Below are 16713 nucleotides of genomic sequence, written 5' to 3' on the forward strand. Positions count from 1 at the left end.
ACTGACTGCCCGACCCTGTGCCGCCTATATCAAAATCACCAGGGTCATATCCGCCGCTGTAAGTACGTACATATATATGGACGAGGTGTGCGAGCATGCATGTCTGTCTATCTGGAGAGACATATATACATACATACATACATACATACACACACCACACATACATGTATACTACACACATACATATACTCCACCGTGGGCGTTGCTCGTGTGACGCGCCGTGTGACGCCTAGCCAACGGGCGTGCCGCTCACGACAACAAAAAAAGTGTTCTGGTCGTGCAGCGATATGGCGTCAGGGCTCGTCGCATGGTGGCCCGAGTGACCAGCACCTCATGCGCCAGATCCTCGGCAAGGCCGCACCGCCGCAAGGGCCGGCTGTCGTTCTTGTCGCAACGCCCGCCAGGGTCATCGGCCGTGGTAAGAGAGCGAGCGAGAGAGAGAGAGAGAGAGCGAGAGCGTGTTGTCGAGGGCGAGGGCAAGGGTGAGCAAGCAGAGGCGGTCGTCGTCTGTCAGATTCAACGCAGGGATGCCACAGAGGCACATTCACTAGCGCTATCTTGCTGGGATCCAATCACAGCCTGCAGGGGTTCCATTGCCATGCCAGCCCAGTCAATGTGTCGAGCAGCTTTTGATGCCCTTTCCAGCTGCTTTTGGGCTGCCTGCGCTGCCTGCCCATCCACCGCCCGTACTGTGGGTGCTCTCGTCCGCCCTCCCCGCGCCCTTCATCATCAAGCCCTCACCCTGTTCCTGCTCCTGCTCCTACTCCTCTCCACATCCCATCCCATCCCATCCCATCCCATCCTCGACTCTGCCACTCCCGTCCCACGACCAAACCCCCATCGCCAGACTAAATCCTGCTAGCCCCTCCACCTCTCCCGCCGCCGCGACAGGACGGCATTCCATATTGGGACGCCATCTAATTTCGTCCTCCTCACCTGTCTGTCCACCCACCTCCCTCTCCCGACTCTGTTGTTCGACACTTGAAAAATTCCCCTTGCGCGAATCAGCGCTGCCCTTCGATTTTTTTTGGTTTGGCCTCTCAGCTGCACTTTTGGCCAGTGCGCCCGTCTCGGGTCGTCCTTTTTTTCCTGGCCACTATCTCGCTGTCCCGGACGCCCGCTGCACTTGCTGCTGCACCTCTCTTTGGCCCACGTCTGGAACACGCCGCTTGGCTTCCTGCCTCTGTGCTACCGTCTGCCGCCAGTGCACTGCACCCCCTGTGCCGCTGCATAATATCTGTCTGTCCGCCGCCGTTTGCTTCGTTACCTAGGCCCACCTGTCGAGGGCATCCGACCGAGTCCTACTGTACTCTACGTACGTACCTCGACTCCAATCCCCCACCGCCAAGACATGGCTGGCTCCCTCGCCTCCAGTCACTACCCATTCCCTCCCCCTCCCCACCTCCATCCAAACATCGCCCATTGCTAACTTGGTCCCAGGCCCTAAGTCGCCCCGTCCGACAGTGGAGGCGCCTCACCAATTTCCCTCCCCCGCGGCACAAAAGTTTCAAGTGGGCAGCCCTCGCCGAAGCTCACGGCCTCCCGCCCTCCCCCCTTCCGCGCCTTCTCCCAAGAACCGTCGTGCTATACACACACAGCCGGCGGGCCCTATATGCAGTCGCGGTCTGCTAGTCTATCAACATGGACACCGAAGATGGCCAGCTCTTCATAAGGGTGCGACACACTTGCAATGCCTGGCTCTAAACAAGACACACATTGACACGGCTCCAGAACTTGGCGTACTTTGTGCGAACACACGAAAAGGCTCTTGCCAACGCTCTCCAGTTGCAGCGCCAAAACCCCAGAAACGGCCAAGCCATTGCTTCTCCCTCGTCGCCCAGTGGCCCTGCCAGCCCTCCCTCATCCGCGTCGTCGTCGTCGAGCGTCTGGGCAGCAGCACTATCGCTGCCCTCCCTAACCTTTACTTCGCAGTCGATCAAGCCAGCAAAGCTCACACTAACACCTCATCATCTCTTCTACATCCTCTCCCGCTTCGAGGATCTTGGCATCCCTGTCGGCCCTATGAACGTGCGTTTAGAAAACATTCACACCGATGCCTCACCCACCAACTATGTCTCCTTCCTTGGTAGCGCCCAGCGCAACAAGACAAAGTCTTCCGATCGCGACTCCATACATTCAGTGTCCAGCGTTCGCAGCGTGATGTCAGGCATGTCCTCACTTTGGTCGACTTTCCGTATCGGATCTACCAGTGAAGCAAAAGCAGAGAAACAAAAGGCCCAGCTCCAGGAAGACTTGAGATATCTGTATTCTGCCTTTACCAAGATCCCATGCTTGAGGCTCTCTCCTGACCATAAAGCCCGTCTGATTGCGGGATATGAAGAGTTTCCATTCGACACTGCGGTTCCCCTATTCGCTTTTAAGAATGTCACAGCACTTGAGATTCACGACGTAGACTTTCGACAGTTCTATGGCTGGGACCGTCTGGCCGAGAACCTTCGCAGTCTGACTGTTAAGCGAGCAGGTGTTGAAGATCCTGCTGACTTGCTGATCAATATCGTTTTGGATGATATTGACAAGCGTCGCAGACGTTCCGCCAAAACAAGCGCACCTTGGTCTACTGCAAGCCCACCCCCCAAGCATGCTCAGCTCGCTCGATCAGAGTCGCCGCCAACGTCGCCCACTGCCGCCGGCAAGCAGAGCACAAGCCCGAGGGGGGCGGCAGTAACCCGCGAGAACTCTACCAGGTCTGCTCAACGCCAGCGAAGCACATCTCCATCGCGCCCACCTAGCTCCCGCCATGGCTCTTCGCATGTCTACGGTAGGAGCACAGCGAGCGCCCCAAACATTCGCCGATCGTCTGGAAGCTCCAGCTCGAGCGTGCGCTCCACCACTCCACGAGGAAGCTCCTCTAACTTACTTTCTATGGGCTGGTTCCCTGCCACCAAGTGGCGGTTCTTGAGACATCTGAGCTTGGCTGACAATGCTTTGACTACCATTCCGGCTGCCAGTCTCGTCCCCTTGACAAACACACTACAGTCGCTGGATCTCTCGGCTAATCTCTTCACTGAAATACCGGAAAGTCTTGCTAACCTTACTTGTCTCCGTGCATTGAATCTCTCCAACTGTATGATTGATGGGCTGCACTCATTGGGACGCAACCCCCTCCCGGCCATTACAACTCTCAATCTCCGATCCAATCGCCTTACATCATTGGCTGGTATCGAGCGTCTCCTATCTCTAGAGCGTGTAGACTTTAGAGACAATCGATTGACTGATCCTACCGAAGTGGCGCGCCTCACTGGTGTACCCGATATAACGGATATTTACGTTAGCCGTAATCCCTTCTGCAAGACGCACGTCAACTACAGGGTTACCATATTTAATTTATTCCGCAAGACCCCGGGCTACACTGAAGACATTATTATTGACACCACAGGGCCAAGCACGGCTGAGAAGAAGCAACTCATTGACCGGGCGCCCGAGTTGAAGGGAGTCCCCGTTGTGAAGCCCCCACCTGAGGACGACTTACAGCCTATGCCATATGTACCCCCTAAGGTAGTGAAAGCTGTGGACACACCATCTGAATCGCCTGGATTGCTCAAACGCGCCGGGTCACTACAGCGCACCAAGAGTGGAACAAAGAGTGGGCAAGAATCCCAAAAGAAGAAGAAGGGCCCCAAGAGACGAATTGTCGAACTTTCACAGAATGAGTCGATGCAGCAATCTTCCCAGTCGAGTCTAACAAGTCTTGCTTATGAGGATACTGCCATTGGACAGGCTCCTAAACTTACCAAGCCGATCAGCGTGGCTGCAGAAGCACCTCGACTGGAGGAACCGTCCAAGGGCAAGGGCGTTGGAGATGCAGGCAAGAAGACTATGCCAGACGGGCGGGCGGTTGCTGATGAAACGCACACAAGTCATCAGCAACTACCTCCGATTGACACGACAACGGCATCGAAGAAGCGAGCGGAGCCACAATCTGCAGACGACTTTGAGATTGGTGAAGAGGAGCTGTACAAGAAGAAGATTGAGGCTCTTCGGCAAGATTTTGGCAATACGTGGCTGAGTGCGCTGGGGGACGAAGGGTGGGACTCGACATCTGTGACGAGCTTCCCATCTGATCGAGGTTATAACTCTCCGACGATGCAACCTACACTGCCTCGTACCCCAAGCCAGAGTATTGTGTCTGGGCGTACGCTTGGCTAAACGGCTGGACGATTAGCAGGAGACATGGGCGGGCGAGGGGCGAAGCGTCTTGCAGCAATTTTCGACTGCCAACGCCCGTGTGATTTCGACACTTTTGCGATACCCAAAAGATTTTTCCAAATTCGGTTCGTGGGAATGGCTTCCTGCTCGGAGTGTACGAGAGGCTATTCTTTGTTCTTTTTTTTTAATAAGTTTGTGCAAGGCGTTGGATGGGTGACGGACGACGATGAGATTACATGGCGCCATGCGCTACGCTCGTTGTACCGGTCAAAGTCTTGGTCTGATAAGAGATTCTGGTTGACAGCATATTGCGGATGTGCTGTTTGTGGGTCGGATTCTGTAAAAATATTGGTGCGTCTGGGATGTGCTCGTGGATTGCGCTGTTGAATTTGCTAGGAATACGCGGGCTGTCATTGTTTCTTTGTTTTTATTCCAACTTTGCTTTCTTTTCTACTTGACGTTTGTTTGCTTTTTCTACATAATTGGGTTTCTACTAGGAAGCGACGTCAGGCATGGGCGCAGGCAGCAGTGAGAGTTGGGGCGTTGTTTGATCTATTGCGTAATGAGCGCACATGTTCGGGTAGATGTCTACATGAATAGAAGACGAATTCTGGCCTATACGAGAATGGATGGGTATATACGGATGAATGGATGAATGGATGATATCACGTGATTTTCAATCGAGGTCTACGTATGTGTGTATTTGGTATGTAATGCATGTATGTAAGTATGCAAGTATATACTCTGGATGGTCGTGGAGCAAAGACCGGCTCCATGGGCTGGCTGGCTGACTGGCTAGGGCTGATGGTAGCTCCCGAGCTACGTACATGAACAGTGTGTGAACGGGCGGTCCGGGACGAAGTGCATACATGTACAGCGGATGTCATGAGCAGGTCAGTATTAGCAAAGAGAGCCTCGCCGGCTGAAGCGGGATGTGGATGGGGGTTCGAGGCAGGCTGCTAGGGCAAAAAAGTGCAGCACGGTCAAGGCACCGGCGCAGTCTAGAGTGAGACTGTGCTGACTGTTTAATAACATGACATTAACGGGCTGTCGTATTCCGCACGGATTGGAGTGGCAGTGGTACCCAACCGGCCAAAAGGGTCGAGGACAAGTTGAGGACAAGTCGAGCGGGAGTCGAAGAGATTGTGGTGGCGCTGTGGCAGGCGTGGACGAGGGCAGGCTAGACATGTGTGTGGTGTGTTAGCGGCAGTTGCAGCCGGTCAGGTGCGATTTGGACGATGCTGGCCACGCCCGGTACCTGGACTGGGACGAGCAGCTGAGGCCTGTGTCCATGTCAGCGTCTGACCGTGCAGAGGCTGGCACTGGTGTTGGTGTGTAGGTATGAGTGTGGGTGCTGGGCGAGGCAGAGGCAGAGGCAGAGGCAGAGGCCCTTTGTTATCATGGCTCGCTGTGCTGCTCTCCCACAGCCCCGACGCGCGTCTCTGTTGGGCTAGCACACCTTTTGCGCCAAGCCAGGCCTAGGTCTGAAACCGTGCCTGCTCTGCAAAACTACTCGGGCGTTGTGATCCTCTCTACCACCGCAACCCAACCCGGCCTACCTACCATCAACCCACTGCCTGCTCCTGTCTTGCCACAAAGTCCCGACGCTGCAGACAACCCGTACTCGCTCATCGCCCGCACAGCCTACTTTTGTCGTCCATCGCCCGCCTGTCTGCCAACTCCCCGCTCGTCCAGGCGGTGAAGTCACTCCCAGCATCCCACTCGACAGGCTCCCGCCCACAACAACGCCTCAGCGCCTCAGCGCCCCCGCTCCCCTCGCGCTCAACTGCCCACCGCGCAGCCCACACAGGTATCCCCATATCAACACGCACAATTGACCAGCGCAATTTGCAGCCGCCCCACCCGTCGCGTGATCCCAGCTCTGCCAACAGGCACTTCTTGAGGGGCTTTGAGCCATTCTCCACACGGCGACAGCCTGCACCCGTCTGCCACTCTAACCATCCGATTCGTTGACATCAGAGGTACGTGACACTCTTCTCCTCCCCTTCCTCCTCTTTGCTGCAGCCGCACGCGATGCATCGCTCGGCACCCAGCCAGCGTCATCGCCGTCGTCGTGGTAGTCGCTGTCCACGACACGCTCCTGCCGCCGTCCGTAGGCCTCACGACGGCACCCACAGACCTGCCAAACACAGACGGCTAGAGCGCCGCTAACACGGCCAGTGCAGCAAGGGAAGAGAAAAAAAAGAGGCCCTCCGTACAAAGCCTTCGCCAGTGCCACGCGCAAATCTTCCTCACCCACCCACGCGAGGTTCTTCCTTGCACCTTCAGCCACCGAACTCAGCGCCAGTAGCAAGTCACAGCTATGGCCGAAACCGAGGTGGACTTGGACTCTATCATAGACCGCCTGCTCGAGGTCCGCGGCAGCAGACCCGGCAAGCAGGTCCAGCTCCTCGAAACCGAGATCCGCTACCTGTGCACCAAGGCTCGCGAAATCTTCATCTCACAGCCCATCCTGCTCGAGCTCGAGGCACCGATAAAGGTCAGTCACAACGCGTAGTGCTGCGAAGCCCAGTATCTGGCTTCAGAGCACCTACTGACTTTGCATGCACCAGATTTGCGGAGATATCCACGGCCAGTACTACGATCTGCTACGGCTGTTTGAGTATGGCGGTTTCCCCCCAGAGGCAAACTACCTCTTCCTCGGTGACTACGTCGACCGTGGCAAGCAGTCGCTCGAGACGATATGCCTCCTCCTCGCGTACAAGATCAAGTACCCTGAGAACTTTTTCGTTCTGCGTGGCAACCACGAGTGCGCCTCCATCAACCGTATCTACGGATTCTACGACGAGTGCAAACGGAGATACAACATCAAGCTGTGGAAGACTTTTACCGACTGCTTCAACTGCCTGCCCATTGCCGCCATTATTGACGAGAAGATCTTCACCATGCACGGTGGCCTGAGCCCAGATCTAAACTCAATGGAGCAGATTAGGCGTGTCATGCGACCTACCGACGTAAGTTTGATCCACGCACATGTCGAGCCAATTGTTAGGACGCACACACTGACGAACATCTGTAGATTCCCGATTGCGGTCTTTTGTGCGATCTGCTGTGGTCTGACCCAGACAAGGACATTACGGGATGGAGTGAGAATGACCGTGGTGTGAGCTTTACGTTTGGGCCCGATGTCGTGTCTCGTTTCCTGCAAAAGCACGACATGGACCTGATTTGCCGTGCGCATCAAGTCGTAGAAGACGGTTACGAGTTCTTCTCCAAGCGTCAGCTCGTGACACTGTTCAGTGCACCCAACTACTGCGGCGAATTCGACAATGCAGGCGCAATGATGAGCGTCGACGAGAGTCTGTTGTGCTCGTTCCAGGTAAGTCTAGGATAAGAGCATGTGCGTCCATGTATGCAAGTGCTGACAAATTACTGTAGATTCTCAAGCCTGCAGAGAAGAAACAAAAGTATGTCCCCAGTCTCGGTAGACCTGCATCTAGCGGCAAAAAGCGCTAGAGGCAGTGACTGCTCTACTCATTGTGAATCAATACCAACTTCTTGTGCAGCAGGTTTGGGCGCCGTTAGATGATGGCAGTGGTCAGCCCCCCGAGTCCGATGCCTCACGACGCGAAACATATACTCGATCTCGATTTCGTTACCCACTCTTTGGCTTTCCGACGGCCTTTGACGATTTGTACACAGTCCTGTCCTTCATTCTTTGTGATTCGAGTACCGTTGCGCGCGATGCAAAGGGAGACTGCGATCGACGCTCCGTGGCGGACGATGCGACCTTTGACGACTCTGCCTTTTTGGACTTGCCGGCGACAAGAAGAGCTGGAGGTTGTAGCAGGGCAAGAAAAAAAGGTGCGCGATGGTAGGCTAACAGAGATGCGGACAAGAAACATGATATCAGGAGAAAAAAGCACAAGGGGCATGACTAACGGCCTGGATACGTTTTATGGTTGTTGCATGTTCTACAAAAGGGTCTCTGTGGCTAGGATAGTCTGGATTGTCTAAGGCGGGCTGGATGGTGGGAAGCTATCAGTGGCCTTTGATTGGGCTTGTTCAGGCTATTGAAGCATTTGTGGACTCGTGTGGACTACTTTGTCCTTTGGGCAAGTCAGAGGCTTTTTTACTCGGGATGATGTCTGTCATTTTTTCTTTCCTTGTTCTTTTTTTCTTCGTTTGCCGCGTTGAACCAGCAACCTTTTGGGGATGAGGATGTAAGCTAGTAGTTTCGAAATGGAGTATGCGTATCCCCTTTGCGAGCGTGGTTTGCGAGTGCAGGTGCAGGGGCCATGAAGTGAAGTGAGAGAGGTATTTTAGTAGTATGTGTACTAAGCAAGTGCGTACGAGGGGCGGACGGCGGCGCTCGGTTCGTAGAGGGAACACGGACAAAGGCGAGACAGAGAACAGACGAGAGCACGGCGAAGAAAGAAAAAAAATAAACAGGTGAGGAAACCATGACAGAATTCGGCCGATGAGCAAGGGATGAGACGTCTGCGATTGATTCTCGCCAGGGTTGGGGTTTGTTATATTCTTGTTCTTGTTTGAGAGAGAGACAGATAGAGGGCGACAGACGAACACAGAGAGGGAAGTGCGTCTTATTTGTTTTCGGACTGGGTGAACCATGGCCGTGGAGGAGGCATGGCAATGGTAATGGCAATGGTAATGGCAATGGCGAGGATGGACAAGACGGGCTTGGCTGGGCGGCACGATGATGTCAAGGGGAGCGTGCATTCATAGGGCTTGTGCTTGTGTGCTTGCACAGTGGGAATGCAAGGCAGGCCTGAAGAATAGCGTGTGTGGCAGTGCTCGCGGCCTCGTCGGGCGTCGTGGGCGTCGTCAGAGCCTGGCAGCGTGCGATCTAAGCGTAAGCGCCGCCTCCGCCGACCGTGGCTCCGGTTGCAGCCACCACCACCTGCCCGTTCCAATGTAGTCATCCTCCAGCCGCCTATTGATTCTCCAAACCTGGCTTTCACCCGCCTCGCCGTTCCTTGCTGTGCCCGTGTGCTCTCTCTCTTTCTCTCTCTCATCTCATCCCATCTCGTCTTCTTCTGCTTCCCCACCACCGCACTCCCTCGATCCCTGGGCTGTTGCACGATCCGCTTGGCTTTCAATGTGTGCGCTATAGTCCCATCACCCCCCTTCGCGCCTGTCGTCACTCCTTTGCCCGCCCTCCTCCGTCGCTGCGTCGCGCGCCTTCCGCCCACCACCCAGCACCCACTTACGACCAGCACCACCACCATCCCTGCTACTGCCATGTTTTGAACATCTGAACAGAGGACCGACGTCACTCTGTACGCAGCCGCCATGGCTGAGTACGCGTATGTCTCCCTGCCTTGCCCTGCCCTACCCCTGCCACTACCGTTACTACCCAAGTACTCTACTGACATGTCGTCGTAACACAGCTTCATCGCACATTCGGCTCCCTGGGTCCACAACTCAGGTGCCATGACGCCCTCGCGCCTCCGCTCCCTATCTCCCATGCCCAAGAACCATGTCACCCGCTCCATCTCCACACCCCAGCTCGCCAAAACCGCCCAGTCACAGTCGCAGTCGGAAGCCGAGAGCGAAGGCATCAACACGATTCCCGATCCCCGCTCAGCGACTCCCCAACCCTCCCTTTTGCGCCATGACTCGAACGACTCCCATCCCGACTTTAGTCAGGAGGTGTCAACCCTTAGCACCAAGCTCATCAACGCTATCAACCACTCCACCATGCTAGACGACTCGTTGCAGCAGACTAGGCACGAGCTGGAAGCTGCGAGGGAAAAGCTTATGCGCCTGGAAGCCCAGGTCAAGGAGCATGAAAACAAGATTGCAAAAGGTCTCTTGGTCGAAAAGGTGGTCTATGACAAGATGGAGAAGCAAATGACCAATGAGCTGAAAGAAGAGCGCAAGCGGAGGGCCCAGGCCGAGGCTGCCAAGCGCAAGACAGACAGCGAGGTCGAGGCTTTGACAGCTGCTTTGTTTGAGGAGGCCAATGTGGTGAGTCGCATTGCATGCGCTAGTGACGCGTCATGACTGACCAGAACAGATGGTTGCAGCCGCACGTAAAGAAACCGAGGCTTCCGAGAAGCGCGGTGAACAGCTGCGACAGCAACTGGGCGACGCAGAGGTGCTCCAGCATTCTCTCCAGGACCAGCTGCAAGACCTCAAAGGCGTCGTGGAGAAGATGAGCTCATATGGCGACGACAACGAAAGCCATGTTCTGACAACCACGACTACTCCTTCGACACCCGGCCTTTCACCCGCGGACAAGATGAGCAAACTATTCGAAGCCATGAACCTAACACCCAGCACGCCCGGATCGGACGATATCAGCCCTGACCACCCACTGCACTTTTCGCATCTGATCCACCCCGTACTACGTTCCGACCTGACAGCATTCAAAGAATTCCAAGACATGCTCAAAATTAGCGCTCGCTCATCAGCCCCGGCAAGTCGCGCTTCGAGCGGCAACTATGGCAGCCTTACTGTCCTCGGACTTGGTTCCCTGACGAACAGCTCCACCACTTCCCTACCGTCCAAGTCATCGATATCAATCAACAATTCTCCCCGCGAAAATGTTTCTACCGCTGGAATGCCAAATCTAAAGGACGACAAGTTTTATAAGCGCGCTCTGGTAGAAGATATTGAACCAACATTGCGTTTGGACCTCGCACCTGGATTATCCTGGATGGCACGCCGAACAGTTCTCAGCAGTATCAGTGCCGGTTCTCTGGTTGTTGAGCCCAATCCCACGCCTACATCGAGGTTCCGAGTCCCAATCTTCCCCTGTTCGCTCTGTGGAGAGTCAAGGGCGGGTGAGCAGTATGCTCGAAAGTTTCGATTCAAGCCATCCGACACGGAGGATGCTCAGCGGTACCCGCTATGCGACTATTGCTTAGGCCGAGTCCGTGCTACATGCGACTATATTGGTTTCTTGCGCATGGTCGCTGCTGGCCACTGGCGGGCTGAAACGGACGAAGAGATGAAATCGGCTTGGGAAGAGAGCGTTCGTCTACGCGAGCGCATGTTCTGGACAAGAATTGGGGGTGGTGTTGTTCCGTCTTTTGTTCCTCTGCGCGACGGTCCCAGGAGTCCAACATTTGCCAACAGCGACACCTCGCTTGAGCAGAGAATGAGCGAAGAGAGCGAAATATCTTTCGAACCTAGAGATATCACGGTCAATGGCCCAGCGACCGCAAACGAGCCAAGCAAGAGCAACGAAGATCCGTTTCAGAGTAAGGGAGATGAAACACTGAAGCGAATTTCCATTGGCAAGACTGTCATTTCGGCGGATGCCAGCGGAAATGCAGACCTTGATTCCAAGTCGACCCCAACTCAGCATGCGGAAGATGATGCTGAGCCAACGCTCGCTTTGAGCCAAAATGAAGAAGAAAAGATTGAGCAACAAGCCGAAGCTCAACTCCAGAAAGAGGTTCGAAAATCGCTCGACACAAAATGGGTCACCGAGCAGCCGCCGCTACGACGTCAGCGATCGTCGTCCATCCCTCCACCCCCGATTCAGGTACGGAAAAAGGAGGACCGACTCAGTTTGAGGATTCCCGGCTCCATGCCAGGGGCTTTTGAATAGAATGGTTCGGCACCAACTGTACTAATAATTCACTTTTCCTATCATCAACAACCGCGTCATCATTAGTATGTCTGGATTGGCAGCAAATGGCGGTAGATATGCTGATTTTATGAGGGAATAGCAGCATTTTTATTCTTGTTTTCTTTTTTTTCTCTACAACTTGTAGAACATGGTTCTGTGGCGTGTCATAAAAAACCCCGGAAGGGAAGGCAATGCAAAGGGAAATACTCCGGTTTGACATGGCCGTAAGTCTTGGCATCAGGGCTTGAATGGGAAGGATATGGAATGGGATTGATGGATGGATATGGATGGAAAGGGATGGAAAGGGACAAAGGGAAATGAGGAAACTTGGGCGTTATATACCAGGAGTTTTTGTGTTGTTGTTGTCAACCAATCTTTTGTTACAAACATCTATTTACACTAGGCATTGCGAGAGCGTGGTAGGGCTGGGGAGGGGAGACGGAGAGCAGGCAAGGGAGACACAAAGTCGAGGGTCTTTTTTTTGTTGTTGTCTTGTTGACACCGATGAGTTGCAGTCTCTCGGGTTTCCGCGCTATTTCCATCTAATGTACTATATCTATACTGCGAGGCAGAGGAGGAGGAGGAGGAGGAGGAGGAGGAGGAGGAGGAGGAGGAGAGAAATTACAAACATAACAGACTTGTCATATTATTATTCATGTTGCTTGTGCTCCTTGTTTTCTTGTTTCGAGAAGATATGGAAGAGACATCCAGTCGTGTTTTGCATTTCGTACAAATAACCCGCTTTTAAGTAATGTATTTTATGAAGAAGAAGAGAGACAAGGAAAAAGGAACCACAGACGGTTTACTTCCCTCGCCCTTTGCCATTCTTCTTTCCTCCCCTCCCCTTTGCCTTTTTCTGCTTGTGCTTCTCACTCAACGAGCCATCGAGTAACGCAGTAAATGTCTCGCTGCGTGTCTTTGGCGCTTGATCTGCTACTTCATCGTCGTCTTCGCCTTCTTCTTCTGCTTGTCCTTCCTCTTCTTGGTTCTCTTCTGCGTCTTGATTCGCAAGACGCGTATTGCGTTTTCTTGTGGTGCGAGTCTGCGCTTCCTCAGCCTTTCTATCCTTTTTAGACGGTCGGCCGCGTTTCCTGGGTTGTGGTATATCTGCTTCGGTTCCGTCTTGCACACGTGCCTTTTTAACTGCTGGCTCCTCTTCTAGTCCTTCGAGCACTTGTTCATCCTCCTCATCCTCTTCCTCTTTTTCCTCCGCCCCCCTCTTCTTAGGCGTTACATTCTGTCCCTTCTGTACCTCCTTTCCCTCATTGTCAAACTTCTTGTTAATTTGCTGTGCCTTGAGATGTGCCCGCGCCCGCTCCTTGGCCATGCGCTCCTGCCTCTCTAAATCGTACTTGTCGTTGCCTAACAGCCCGTGCTTGATGAAGCGCCCAGCGGCTGCGACATCGAGGCGCGCCCGTCCCTCTGCACTCCCTTTTATGCCGCGATCCTCGATTTCTTTGATTTTGCTGTTGTACTGGCGTAGACGCGCGATTTCTTTGAAGATGGCGTGTTCGGTTGCGTTGACGCCGGATGCAGTGAGCGAGGCGAATAAAAGCGACTCAATGGCATATGCAGCGAGGCAGTAGAGTTTGGCTTTGTCAAGGAGGGGGAGGGATGATGCGGTTGTTGAGAGCGGTTTCGAGAGTAGTGGTTCGAGAGCGGTTGTGAGCTCGTCAATGTCGACTTCGAGGTCTTCTACCAGGTCCGGGAGATCGATTTGCGGGTCCATTTTTGAAGAACTCGAGTCGCGCTGGTAGTGATGGAATTACTGTGGGTTGCGACTATGCGCGACGGGGCTATTGGGGTTATAGTTTTGTGGTTGGTACGGTTCGGTCGCGAAGTTGAGTTTAGAGAAAAGTAAAGGGCCGTGCGTAAACCCGCGCTAGCTCCGACTCTGAATCTCTAGTTGTCGACCCTCCGATCTCTCACAGCGTCATTCACCCATCTTCACGAAACCCCAGTACTACCCCGCCTTCGCTGCTAGTCGCGCCAAATTACCACGCATGGGAAAATAAAATCGATCAAACTGTCTTCCTTCTTCGTCTCGCAATTCATCCCCAGGCTGCGGCCTCGGATACCCTATATACGTGCAAGATGCAACATCGGTAGCAATTGCGCAAGCCGGGTGGCTTACACTCATTCGAGGACTCTCATGACAAGCTGGAAAAAGGAGGATAGTTTGGCTATGGAGGATAAGTCGCTGGATGTGTAAGTGGTGCGAGCAACTTTGTCTTTTTGCGAAACTCACGCTTTGCAGCAAAGACGAACCCGACGCTTCGCCAGCTTCTCGTAATACCGCCGATTTCTATCGCGCTAAGCCTGTAGTGGACCGGAGAATTCATATCATGGGCATTGGAAATGTGGGGAGCTTCATTGCTCATGCGCTACGGGGAATTCCCAACCCCCCTCCAGTGACGCTGTTATTTCCGCGATGGGAGAGGCTGAAGGAGTGGAATGATTCGCCGAAAAAGCTGGCCTTGATCACTGACGGGGACGTCGAGGTGCAAGAAGGATATGACGCCGAACTGGCTATACCGCGCATACGATATCACGGGAAAGAGGTGGGCTTGGACGCTTCTTCTACGGAGACTGCAGGAAACGTCACTATATTGGAAGGAGAATCGACAGAGCCTATAAGTTCTTTGATAATCTGCTCCAAGGCACCGTATGTCTTGCAAGGGCTGTCATCTGTAAAACATCGACTACACAAGGACTCTGTCGTTTTATTCTTGCAAAATGGAATGGGGATTGTTGAAGAGGTCAATCGAGAAATCTTTCCTGATCCAGCGACAAGACCACATTACATGTTGGGCATCAATTCGCACGGAATGCATACCTCACCAGATGGTCAATTTACGACTGTTCATGCTGGATTCGGGACCATCTCCTTGGGTATATTGCCGCATGAACGAGATCGCCAGCCAGACTCGCCGTACATGCCCAAGCCGAAGTTTACTGCTCCAAAAGATAGCCCGCCAGTATATACCAGTCCTCCTGATGAACTCAATCCCGAATACCTTCCTCCAAGCAGCGCAAAGTTTTCCTTTACACCAAACCAACGCCATCTACTGCGGACTCTTCTCCGCACACCAGTGCTTAGCGCAACATCCTTTTCACCACCTGATCTCTTGCAAATGCAGCTCGATAAGCTTGCAGTCAATTGTATCATTAATCCCTTGACCGTGATTCTTGACGCACGAAATGGCGCTATTCTAAACAACTACGCCTTGACGCGCACAATGCGTCTTCTCCTCTCAGAAATCAGCCTCGTCATTCGCTCTCTACCCGAACTCCAATACATTCCGAATGTCCAACAGCGTTTTGATCCCGGCCGCCTGGAAACCGTAGTCGTCGCGGTAGCAAATCTTACCAGAGATAATGTGAGCAGTATGCTGGCGGATACGAGAAAGGGCATGCAGACGGAGATTGACTACATCAACGGGTGGGTAGTGAAGAGGGGTGAGGAGTTGGGTATCCAATGCGCTATGAACTACATGCTTGTGCAGTTGGTCAAGGGCAAGAGAATGGTGGTGCAGCATGAGATTGACGAGAGCGTGCCGCTGGTTAAGCCCAAGCAGGCGAGGGCTGACACGGACTTGGATGTTAGAGAGGGTGTGGCCGAGGCTGCCAAGAAGGAGAAGTCGTGATGGATACCGTCATATTTATTTGTAACGGGTTCATAGTTTTCGAAAGGAGGGTCAGTATGCCACACTCACACACCAGCTTCATCACAAAATCTAAAAAACATGTCCAGCATCCCCATTTCTACCCCTCGTTCCCCGTTACCCTGTCGCATTGGGACGTGGCTGACGTCACCGCGGGCCCACACCCCAACACCCGCAAGCCACTTTTATTACATACTGAGGCATGTTCAAGCTCGCGTCATCTCACTCAGTGAAATATAGCCATAATGAAGGTCGACCCAGCAGTTGTCAAACTTCTTGGTTTGAACTCTGACAGGACCACGATGTCATCCGTTGGGGGCAGCAGCTTCGCGTCCACATCCAAGATAGTATCCCAGCTGGACGATGGATCAGAAAAGGCATATTTCATGAAAACGGGAAGTGGAAACGCGTCTGAAATTATGTTTGCAGGTGTGTGTGGCCCATTTGGTGGTCGTAAGCTGGCCAATAAGTAGACTGACAGCGCCCTGAAAAGGTGAAGACGCGTCTCTAAAGGCCATCCACAAAGTCGTTCCTACACTTTGTCCGCAATCTTTCGGTTATGGACAGTTCGAAACGCAACCTTCGAAATGGTTCCTAGTGACTGAGTTCCTTCATCTCAACTCTTTTTCGGCCTCCCGATCGTCCAAGACGGCATCACTAGCAGCCAAGCTTGCGCAATTACATACGACACCCGCCTCTATACCTGACGGATACAACATTCCCATGTTTGGCTTTCCTGTCACAACATGCTGTGGTGAGACTCCGCAGGAAAACAGCTACAAAGAGAGCTGGGCCGATTTCTATGCCGAGAATCGCCTCATGTTCATTATTCGACATGCAGAACAGCGCGGCAGAAAAGACAATGACCTGCGAAAGCTTGTCGAACAGACCGCAAACAAAGTCGTCCCGCGTTTGATTGGCGACGACCACCTGAACAATGGCCGGCGAGTAACACCCGTGGTTGTTCACGGGGATCTGTGGAGCGGAAACGCGAGCGTGGGCATGATCGGGAGTGACAAAGGAAAGGTTGAAGACGTGGTTTATGATTCATCGGCCTGCTATGCTCACAGTGAGTTCGAGCTTGGCATAATGAAAATGTTTGGCGGCTTTGGCGGCAGCTTCGTGAAGGAATACCATCAATTGTGTCCTAAGACAGAGCCGGTAGGCGAGTATGAGGATCGCGTGCAACTGTATGAGCTGTATCATCACCTCAACCACTATGCGATGTTTGGGGCAAGCTACCGCAGTGGAGCAGTAGGAATCATGAAAAGTCTTATTGCGAAGTATGGTGGAGATGAGTAGACAAGGAGAATACCA

At 53.4% G+C, this 16713-nt stretch overlaps 9 protein-coding genes across 9 annotated transcripts; 7 read left to right on the forward strand and 2 right to left on the reverse strand.

Annotated features, from left to right (window-relative positions):
• Positions 1 to 316: 316 nt before the first annotated feature.
• On the forward strand, positions 317 to 1519 carry COCSADRAFT_303842 (uncharacterized protein). Its single transcript, XM_007700292.1, has 2 exons — positions 317 to 1315; positions 1441 to 1519. The coding sequence occupies exon 1, from the start codon at positions 633 to 635 to the stop codon at positions 1269 to 1271; it is 639 nt and encodes a 212-aa protein (XP_007698482.1). The 5' UTR covers positions 317 to 632; the 3' UTR covers positions 1272 to 1315; positions 1441 to 1519.
• Positions 1520 to 1641: 122 nt separating this feature from the next.
• COCSADRAFT_86724 (uncharacterized protein) lies at positions 1642 to 4167 on the forward strand (the record flags this gene model as incomplete). Its single annotated transcript, XM_007700293.1, has 2 exons — positions 1642 to 1674; positions 1732 to 4167. The coding sequence occupies 2 exons, from the start codon at positions 1642 to 1644 to the stop codon at positions 4165 to 4167; spliced, it is 2469 nt and encodes an 822-aa protein (XP_007698483.1).
• Positions 4168 to 5200: 1033 nt separating this feature from the next.
• On the forward strand, positions 5201 to 5869 carry COCSADRAFT_24951 (uncharacterized protein; the record flags this gene model as incomplete). The annotated part of the gene is made up of 3 exons (XM_007700058.1): positions 5201 to 5362; positions 5384 to 5498; positions 5595 to 5869. 3 exons carry the CDS (start codon positions 5201 to 5203, stop codon positions 5867 to 5869), a joined length of 552 nt encoding a protein of 183 aa, XP_007698248.1.
• A 492-nt stretch (positions 5870 to 6361) lies between these two features.
• COCSADRAFT_303885 (uncharacterized protein) lies at positions 6362 to 7693 on the forward strand. Its single transcript, XM_007700294.1, has 4 exons — positions 6362 to 6667; positions 6741 to 7142; positions 7208 to 7507; positions 7567 to 7693. Exons 1-4 carry the CDS (start codon positions 6491 to 6493, stop codon positions 7642 to 7644), a joined length of 957 nt encoding a protein of 318 aa, XP_007698484.1. The 5' UTR covers positions 6362 to 6490; the 3' UTR covers positions 7645 to 7693.
• A 1-nt stretch (position 7694) lies between these two features.
• Positions 7695 to 8939, reverse strand: COCSADRAFT_303886 (uncharacterized protein). Its single transcript, XM_007700295.1, has one exon. The coding sequence runs from the start codon at positions 8866 to 8868 to the stop codon at positions 8194 to 8196; it is 675 nt and encodes a 224-aa protein (XP_007698485.1). The 5' UTR covers positions 8869 to 8939; the 3' UTR covers positions 7695 to 8193.
• A 315-nt stretch (positions 8940 to 9254) lies between these two features.
• COCSADRAFT_303907 (uncharacterized protein) lies at positions 9255 to 11845 on the forward strand. The gene is made up of 3 exons (XM_007700296.1): positions 9255 to 9455; positions 9540 to 10119; positions 10169 to 11845. The coding sequence occupies exons 1-3, from the start codon at positions 9442 to 9444 to the stop codon at positions 11708 to 11710; spliced, it is 2136 nt and encodes a 711-aa protein (XP_007698486.1). The 5' UTR covers positions 9255 to 9441; the 3' UTR covers positions 11711 to 11845.
• A 471-nt stretch (positions 11846 to 12316) lies between these two features.
• COCSADRAFT_35361 (uncharacterized protein) lies at positions 12317 to 13549 on the reverse strand. The gene has a single exon (XM_007700096.1). It carries the CDS (start codon positions 13458 to 13460, stop codon positions 12534 to 12536), a length of 927 nt encoding a protein of 308 aa, XP_007698286.1. The 5' UTR covers positions 13461 to 13549; the 3' UTR covers positions 12317 to 12533.
• A 120-nt stretch (positions 13550 to 13669) lies between these two features.
• COCSADRAFT_113867 (uncharacterized protein) lies at positions 13670 to 15486 on the forward strand. Its single transcript, XM_007700297.1, has 2 exons — positions 13670 to 13939; positions 13989 to 15486. The coding sequence occupies exons 1-2, from the start codon at positions 13884 to 13886 to the stop codon at positions 15376 to 15378; spliced, it is 1446 nt and encodes a 481-aa protein (XP_007698487.1). The 5' UTR covers positions 13670 to 13883; the 3' UTR covers positions 15379 to 15486.
• Positions 15487 to 15641: 155 nt separating this feature from the next.
• COCSADRAFT_87109 (uncharacterized protein) lies at positions 15642 to 16698 on the forward strand (the record flags this gene model as incomplete). Its single annotated transcript, XM_007700298.1, has 2 exons — positions 15642 to 15825; positions 15890 to 16698. 2 exons carry the CDS (start codon positions 15642 to 15644, stop codon positions 16696 to 16698), a joined length of 993 nt encoding a protein of 330 aa, XP_007698488.1.
• Between the last annotated feature and the right edge of the window lie 15 nt (positions 16699 to 16713).

Source organism: Bipolaris sorokiniana (assembly GCF_000338995.1).
Source record: "Bipolaris sorokiniana ND90Pr unplaced genomic scaffold COCSAscaffold_5, whole genome shotgun sequence".
Classification (NCBI taxonomy): Eukaryota; Fungi; Ascomycota; class Dothideomycetes; order Pleosporales; family Pleosporaceae; genus Bipolaris; species Bipolaris sorokiniana.